This window comes from Brassica oleracea, chromosome C2 (genome assembly GCF_000695525.1).
Source record: "Brassica oleracea var. oleracea cultivar TO1000 chromosome C2, BOL, whole genome shotgun sequence".
NCBI classification, from domain to species: Eukaryota; Viridiplantae; Streptophyta; class Magnoliopsida; order Brassicales; family Brassicaceae; genus Brassica; species Brassica oleracea.
This window is the reverse complement of record NC_027749.1, coordinates 22,354,089-22,362,887: the sequence shown is the minus strand read 5'-3', so window position 1 is coordinate 22,362,887 and position 8,799 is coordinate 22,354,089. Positions and strand designations below refer to the sequence as shown.

General features: G+C 34.8%; 2 protein-coding genes across 2 annotated transcripts; both read right to left on the bottom strand.

Moving 5' to 3' along the window:
- Positions 1-3,463: 3,463 nt before the first annotated feature.
- On the bottom strand, positions 3,464-4,381 carry LOC106326329 (protein C2-DOMAIN ABA-RELATED 3). Its single transcript, XM_013764335.1, has 3 exons — positions 4,242-4,381; positions 3,930-4,025; positions 3,464-3,851 (listed from the first exon to the last, which is right to left on the bottom strand). Exons 1-3 carry the CDS (start codon positions 4,359-4,361, stop codon positions 3,561-3,563), a joined length of 507 nt encoding a protein of 168 aa, XP_013619789.1. The 5' UTR covers positions 4,362-4,381; the 3' UTR covers positions 3,464-3,560.
- A 676-nt stretch (positions 4,382-5,057) lies between these two features.
- Positions 5,058-8,717, bottom strand: LOC106325564 (ERAD-associated E3 ubiquitin-protein ligase component HRD3A). The gene is made up of 5 exons (XM_013763611.1): positions 8,081-8,717; positions 7,471-7,959; positions 6,940-7,164; positions 5,748-6,071; positions 5,058-5,500 (listed from the first exon to the last, which is right to left on the bottom strand). The coding sequence occupies exons 1-5, from the start codon at positions 8,600-8,602 to the stop codon at positions 5,117-5,119; spliced, it is 1,944 nt and encodes a 647-aa protein (XP_013619065.1). The 5' UTR covers positions 8,603-8,717; the 3' UTR covers positions 5,058-5,116.
- Positions 8,718-8,799: the final 82 nt, after the last annotated feature.

Here is an 8,799-nt window from a genome sequence, read left to right as displayed (position 1 = left end):
ATTGTTTGGGTTGTTGTGGTTTCTTTTAAGCTGTAAAATAAAGGTTTGTGTAAAATTAGTTTGATATGTAAAGGAGATAAATAGACGACCACAAAATTTGGGTAAGAAATATTTTTGATTATTGATGTTAGTACAATATAGATAACTAGTATTACCCCCGTGCTATGCATGGGTCAGCTTCACTGTCTTCTAAATTATCTGATCATAAATTTACAATTACTATTAAAATAAATTATTATTATTGTAGTTACATATTTTCTTAACATAGATAACACATCGATGCTAAAATAGAAAGCGGCTAGAATAATATAGTATAAATATTATACTTGATACATGTTCCAATAAAATATAATACTTGATATATTCAGTTTTGTTTTTGTAAATAATCCTTCTTTAAAATACAAACCTATTCATCTAACATAACAAATATAAAACAATGAAATATTGAACAAAATGAAACAATAAAATTATGATAAATTATAATTTAATTGAAAATGTTTTGATATAAAAATTGCAGCTAGATAAAATTCTGATAAATCAATCAAAGAATTCTATTTAAACATATTAAAAAGAAGTTTCGTCTATTTAAACAGATTTTCTCATACCATGATTTAAATCCAATCGTGTTTACCTTTTTCTATAAAAATAACTTTTCATGCTGAGAATAACTTTAGGATTTTGGTAGTAATATATATTTCTTTTTTTTGGTAAAACTTTTGGTAGTAATATTGTGTGAAAGAAAGCTCTGGTTTTTCACCATTTTGTGAAAGTTTAAACTACAAAACAGAAGTATACTATGATCAAATCCTCAACTTTGAATCATGCAGAAAAATATAATAGAATAGTGTTCGGAAAAAGAGAAGAAATGAATTTAAATAATTTTTGCCAAATTCGAAAACAACATAAAATTACCAAGAAGATGAAACTGTGGAGATGAAGAAGAGAAAAAAAAAAGATTCTCTTCTCTGCTGTGTATTCTTAGACCAAAAAGTGAAACAAAGAAAAGAATATTGAAAAGTAAAAACCGTAACTGAATGTTTTATAAGAGGTGAAGCAGTTGACATTGAGAGGGAAGGATTTACGAAAGTCATTTTGGAACGTGGTTTTGTAAAAAATAGGGATTCTCGTTTTGTAGTTACATAAATATTTGAAATCAACTGAACGTAGTACACTTTTGATTTTTTTTTGGTTTCGTAAATAAATGACATTTTTGAATTTTTTTGAGAAAATTGAATAGTTTGAAATCATGCCATGAAAATAGGGATCGTGGAGTTCTTTATAAAAACTGTTATTTTATACAGTTTGATTTTGTAATAGATTTAGATTTTAATTATTATGTTGATAATTAATTAGATTTTATTGATTTTTTATTGATTCACATGATTCATCCGTGTATGAGGAATTTATAAAATGTTGGTTATTTGAAATTGTGAAACTTTCATATTTTGATGAACAAAAAACCTGATCGCTTTTCTATATTTTTCAATCATTTTTTTTTTAAATTTCACGTGTCAGAGTTTGATTCGCTAGACGACTTGCGCTTTAGTATATAAGGGATAATATAAAGGGAATTGTGTGCTGATTGTTTCTTATGGATCAATGAAGAGACGGATAACGACTCGAGTTGTTTCATTGACTATGTACTTTATCTGCTGGGTTATGGGGGCATTTTACCAGAGGTTTAGATTGTATCAATCTACCCTTGTGTGATTCCTGTTGAATCATATACTGCGGGGGCAGGGCGGACGATTTCAAAGCGGACTCCCCCTCTCCAGTTCATTATATAGAGAAGATCGCCAAGATTTCGCGATCCGCTGCCGAACTTATTCCATTTTAATATTATGCCTTGAAGAGGTACTATTATATTATAGATTTTTATTCAAACTCAATTTCAGATGTAGAATGTTTAACAAATTTACACCTCTTCGATCTGAAAAAAATAGATGTTATTTCTCGACCAAGTTATAGTTATACAATCGTATTATCTATTGATTCAAATTGTTTTTTTTTTGGGCTAACTTATTGATTCAAATTGTTACTGCATGCGTTATCCTTATAGCTAAGCTCTATGCTAGTATATGTAGCAGTATACATAATACCTAAAATCACAATATAATCAATGAATGTTGTTTGTTTGGACATACATTCTTGTGTTTATAAGTCTAATATAAGTTGCATATTTTGTTGTACGTATATTTAAATGTATTAGGAATTTGGATATTAATTAAAGTGTAATGATTGAACTTAGATCCATATAAGATCAGTCAAACTTCATTAGTCATCATTGCTGAGTAGTGGTATTATTTGATTTGATTTCAATTAGAAGGCTAGCACAAACGCATGAACCTTGAAAATATATACATGCAAGTGAAATACATCATCATCCATGCATAGTAACTTGAGAATAAACTAATTATAGAGTTGATTTCTTTTTTTTTCTTTCTTAAAACACGTAGTTTTTGTATTTAGATATTATTCAGATGATTTATAACCAAATCATGAATGTTCCTTTTGTGATTCATAATTACAATTCAAAGTTTTCACTCAAACCATATAGTATTTTAAAACATTTGTATAACAGTTGACCAATGAGACTCGTGACAAGTGAGAAATACGGGTGCAGCTTTAATGAAATGGTAAAAAGAATATAGCATCTTCTACTCTTTTACCGCATGAGAAAGATGTAGAGAAGTGAATCAAGAGGGCATGCGTACAAGTTAATGATGGGGTAGGGGAATACTGAAAACTAAAAGTTAGAGGCGTGGCACTTGTCACCTTCATTAAGCTCCCAAAGTCTATAGTCAATGTTTTTTTGTTCCTTAAAACATATCTTAAAAGTAGGGGTCTGTTTTAAGGTATGAAGTAAGAATACGGGGTCTGTTTTACAATTTCGAAAGTTCTCCCGACCAAATGAAAAACATCAGACCAAATACACGAATCAGTGGAAAAAGCATATGTAGAGATAAGATGCTGTCAACATTTTCTTATAAGAGATTAAAATTAAACAATATAAATTTCGATGCACGGTTTTAGATTCTTTAAAAGGCTGATCTTAAAAAGAGTATATAGCAATAGAACAGAGAATATTTTTTAAAAGTTCAACTCTTTCTACTTCGTTTGTATAAAATATTGTGTTCTTCAAAAGCTGCTATTGCTGCATTAAAGTATCTTTTTCATTCAAGATTCAAAGCCTTTGGGCTTCAGTGATAAAAGTGTTGACAAAAAAAAATATTTTCCATATATTTCTTTTTTGATCAAATTTTTTCATATATTTCTTTTGGAACTTCACGAAGTAGAAAAATATCTTTGTCCTCCTCCTTGCGACAACGTGACGATTCCTTTAAACTAAACACCAATCACTAAAATTCGTGCCGTCTTGGGCAGAGACGCCAAACCAAAATGGTTCACATCCACACACACACACACACAATTAAAATATTAATTATTATTTAGAACTGTTTATTGTAAGAATATATCACCAAACCGAACCCTCGTCTTCGAAGGCCTCGTATTGTGGTATAATGGGAAAAGCCCAATAAGGTAGTGTTACAAGTTTTGTTTTACAAGCCTTTAGAACCAGGCAGATCAATCCACTGAAGCTCGAGTTCCACTTCACCACGCTCAACGTTACGGAGACGGAGACAAAAGCTCTGAACGATTCGATCATTGCTCCACCGTATGTAGCTTTCCTCGGCTAAACAGTTGCTGCGGTTCGGATGGATCGTCGATATTATGGTTCCGTCTGGTAAGCCAGATAGCTCCATTCGTAGAGCTTCAATGTACGGTTTCAAATCTATCTCGGCATCTCCCATTTTATCATCCTTGCTAAAGAAGTCATGGTCGTATACAACCTGTTCAGGTTTAAACCAAGATGATTTATAAAAGATTGTCAACCGGCTCGGTTTAGATGATGTTATAGTTAAAGTTACCAGATTGAGCGGGAGATTCGGGTCGGTAACCGTGAAGGTCAAGTCTTCTTCCCATTGTGGGTTTACGTTTTTCTTCACCACTTTGGTTTTGAGTTTCTACAAGATTTTACACTGTAAGCAGATGAAACCAATGTTGAAGAGATCACTAGGCATTTTATAGAAAATTTCTCACGCCTGTATTGATTTTTTTTTTTAAATTGTTTAAAAAAAATATTTTCGCTAATGATCGATTTGCTGCTTAAACTGGTTTTTAAAATACTGGTTAAAACTTGAAACAATCGTTGGAGAGGTTTGTGGAAATCTTGAAAGAACCTGACGGCCAAGCTTGAGGACGACGTAAGGATCGCTGCTGGAAACGTCACGGACGGCGAGGTTGACGCCGCGTTTGACGCGAACGCGGAGGATACCTAACAGATTATCCATCAGCGACATTCTTCTCCGACAAGAGACAACGAAACTGCAATGTTTGGCTACTACTTGGAATGACGCGAAATATTATATATTCATTTTCTTTGTTATCATGAGTCATGACATTATTTGTTTTGGCTTAACGTGAGGACCACTCAAGCGCAAGTTCGTGGGATTTTAAATTGTATATATTCAACGGTTGTTCATCTTCGTGGATTCTATTTAATTAAATAAAAATCGTCATGCAACTCATAAACAATACCCTACCATTTTCTGTACACCACGTTCTTCACATCAAAAGTTCATAACGAAGGCTTTAACCATTGTTGTCACCTACGGTAATACTAGAGACTAGTCTCACACATCGATCGGTAGTAGTTGGAAAGGATTCTAAGTAATATATAAAACAGATGGGTTAATCTAATTATCACCAATTGGTTTTAGGTTGGAAGCCCGATCCAAACAGTTCAACCCGATTCAAACAGTTCAACCCGATATCCTCATCGATCTACCTCAAAGTTGGTCCATTGATCCTTGTCCAGCATCCAAAATCAAGTGCTGATAAATGAGTTTCCAACCTAAAATCAAGTGCTGATATTTATCTTACGTATTTTATATGCAAATATCCATTTATCAAATTTCATTCGGTAACATAATATATAAGAATCAAATTGAGTTACAGAGAAATGACAAACCATAATGTACATAAAATACGTAGGAATCAATCTGTACGGTGTCACAACTCACAACTACGTAGCTTACATGTTAACATATCCGGATCAGTTGGGGAAATCAGCATACTCAACGAGAGGCTGTGTAGCGTCAGCACCAATGGAATCCACGGTGACCTCTCTGCGTTGTGGTCTCTTCGTCCGGAGATGTCGAACAGTTACAAGAGAGGCTAGAAGAAGAGTCACCATGATGGAAATATCAGCATAGTTTCTGCGAACCCACAACCTCGCAAGAGCAAGCATGATTGGCAATCTGGATACTGGCTCGTTCTCGAAAGCTTGGTTGTAGTAACTTTTAGCAAGATTGAGATCAAAAGAAAGCCCTTGACCATACTCATGCATGTAACCGAGGTTGAACATGGCTTGTGCATTTAGTTGAGATTTTGCATACATGTATGCCTCTGCTGCACGCACAAAATCCCTCCCATTACCCTGAGAAACATACAAATACAAGCCCAATACAAGTCGAGTCAGCCTTAAGATTTTGAGGGCCAAAGATATATATTATTTTTTTGGGGGGGCCAAAGATAATTTATTAAAAACTTTACAAGTTTTATTTTAGGGACCTATGTCTATATATATTAATTTTAAAAAATTTGAAGACCCAAGACGATATTTCATTTTGCTATGCCGAGAACGCTCAGGACATTGAATGTTTGTGAACAAGTCCAATACTTACCCGGCCATGGTAATATGCATCTCCCACAAGCAAAGCAGCATAGTCGTTTCCTTGTTTAGAGGCTCGCCACCACAAGGCATGAGCACGCTCCTTCCTCTCTTTAGCCGTGCAAAATTCAGAAACTCCCATGCACATGCTCCTTTCACCGTACTTATCCAGGATCCAGGCAGCATTACTTTGTGCAACTTCGTAACCAAGCTCTGACATTCTTGAGTACAATATAAAAGCCTTTCCTACATCACCCTTCATGTAAGCTTCAAGAGCCCATCTAGAGAGAGAATTCCATGGCCCTCTTTCTGCTACTGACTTGTAAAAAGCCGCAGCCTATAAAATGATAATGAAGTGTTTTACCGAAAAAATGATAGTGAAGTGAATAAGCGATCAAAATAGTTCCCTTAAAATAATTACTGACATAGTGCCGTCTCATATTAATTTTAGGGTCTACTCCAAAAAAAATATTAACTCTATATTAAAAAGAGAAAAAGACAAAAATAGCATTAAATCAAGTTTTTTTCCCAAACTAGCACTAAAGGTCAAAAGTCACAAAAATAGCACTTAATGTTTTATCAAAAGTCACAAACTTAGGGTTTAGAGTTAAAGGGTGGGGTTTAGGATTTAGGTTTTAGGGTTTAGAGTTTAGAGTTTAGGGTTTAGGGTTTAGGGTTTAGAGTTTAAGGTTTAGGGTTTAGAGTTGAGAAATGAGGTTTTGGGGATAAGATTTCAAATTTTGAAAATAAAAAAATTAAAATTGAAATGAGGTTTTGGATAAGATTTCAAATTTTGAAAATAAAAAAATTAAAATTTTCAAATGATAAACTTAGAAAGGTGCTATTTTGGTCATTTTAGTTTTGAAGTGCTATTTTGTGATATAAACTTAGAAAGGTGTTATTTTGGAGATTTGCCCTATTAAAAAAATAATGTCTAAATTGAGAAATATAATTTAAAGTTTTAGGCTTTAATTTATACATTTATTTAAATGATCCTATGTTCGAACGCTCCACTTCTACACGTTTAAAAAAGACATCCCTTATATATATATATATATATATATATATTTTTTTTTTTTTGTAACACATACTCCCTTATATATTATTAGACTATCATAAATTGTTTGTTGATTTTGACTTTTCACTTGAACCCTACGGAAATGAAGTTCATTGCACTTGGCATTCATGGTAAGGAAATTAGTTACCAGTTTCAGCATGTTGGGATTCTTCTTGAGCTCGGCGCCAGCATGTACCATCTTGGCGATTTGATACATAGCCTTTGGTAGGCCAGCATTTGAAGCGACAAGGAAGTATTTGGTTGCCTTCTTCACATCTCTTTTGACTCCAATGCCTTTAAGATACAACATTCCAAGGTAGTACATCCCGCTTGGGTCTACACTATCAGAAACCTTCTCAAAACATTCTCTCGCCTGCAATTTAAGATAAACATATATCTATGTATAATCTGTTTGGGGGCACTGATATATGCTTAACTTATGTAAAGATGTCCTAAGGACTAAAATGAAAGAAACACCAACTTCCTTTCTTCAATGTTTGCTTAAATATTACTGACATCAAACTGTGGTATCTTTAAAACTAATCAAGACTATTTGTTCACACAGTCAAGAATCCCAACTCTTTTTTTTTTGGCTACAAGTTCAGCTATTATAGAAACTAAACTTCTATTAAGAGACAGAGTAAGCAGGGGAGTATGAAGCAACAAGGAACAAACTGACCTTAGCGTAGTTCTTATCTACTCCATAGCCTTTGACATACAAGTACCCCAGGCCAGTAAATGCTGAATCCAGACCTCCTTCTGCAGCAAGTGTGAGACATTCAAACGCCTTGGTATAGTTTCTCTCAACACCGGTTCCTCGGGCATATATCTCACCAAGAATCTCCATTGACCTCGGCTCTCCTTTCTCTGCTGCCTTTGAAAACCAGTACACTGCCTTGGCGTGATCATGTCTTAATCCTCTCAGAGAAAAGTAATAAAACAATCCAGTCCTGTACATTGCTGAAGGATGCCCAATCTGTGCCTGGTACTCCAACATCTTGAAATCTTCACCGTCTTCACCACGGAATCTCCTTAGCACATCTTTGTCTTCCTCTGCTCCTCTATGAATTCTAAGTGGTACAACCATGGGGGAATCCTTAGAGATCAGAAAGCTACTGACTGCTGCCTCCGCTACTTCAGCATATAGCTGGACAGCTTTATCATACATCTATCAAAAAAAGAAAAAGAAAATATTAAACAAGAATGTTATCTTATCTAATCTCTAGGTTTTTTTTTGGCTAAAATTTGGTTATCTAATCTCTAGTTGTATATATGTTGACGTTGTTTACATCTAGTTGTATATATCTGAATGCAAGTGCCATCTTGGACTGCATATTCCCTCTCTCAGCCGAAAAATGATGTTGCAGAAACGATTTGTCTCCATTCGTCTCCAGTGTCATCCCCATCCCATACACGAACCCCATCACTGACTGTGCGTGCGGATCTCCCGCCGATGCAGAAGCGTTCAGCTGGGTGACCGCTTCCTCCATCAAACTAATGTTTCCTTTGCTTACTGCCAAGACCATCTTCTTGAGGGAAGAGTAGTACAGAGTCAACGCAGGGTTGACGACTAAGTCATCCAGCTCCAAGATTGATCGCCAAGAACCAGGATCAAGATCCTGGTCGGATTTAGATTCTGTTTGTCCGAAGTTATCGGTGTTAGAATCATCTTCGGTGCTGTTATTGTCGAAGCCATTGTGGAAATCTTCATCAGAGAAGTTGAGGATAAAGTGTTGCGCATGAAGGCGGTGAATGTAAAGCAAGAAAGTGAGCAGAGAAAAGGCTATGATCTTGTGACTTAAGACACTCATTCTACTTTCTCAAGTTTCTTTATAGCTTCTCACTTCTTGTCCGTGATTCGATCGAGTTGAGAACAAGAAGAGAGCAAACTCAATAAGTCAACACGATGGAGAGGAAGCAGGGGTGATAAGGTAGTTCGATAAAGATCGTTGGACTTTCATATTTTTACTGAATAACTAAATCAGATATATATTCAACCTTTGACCGC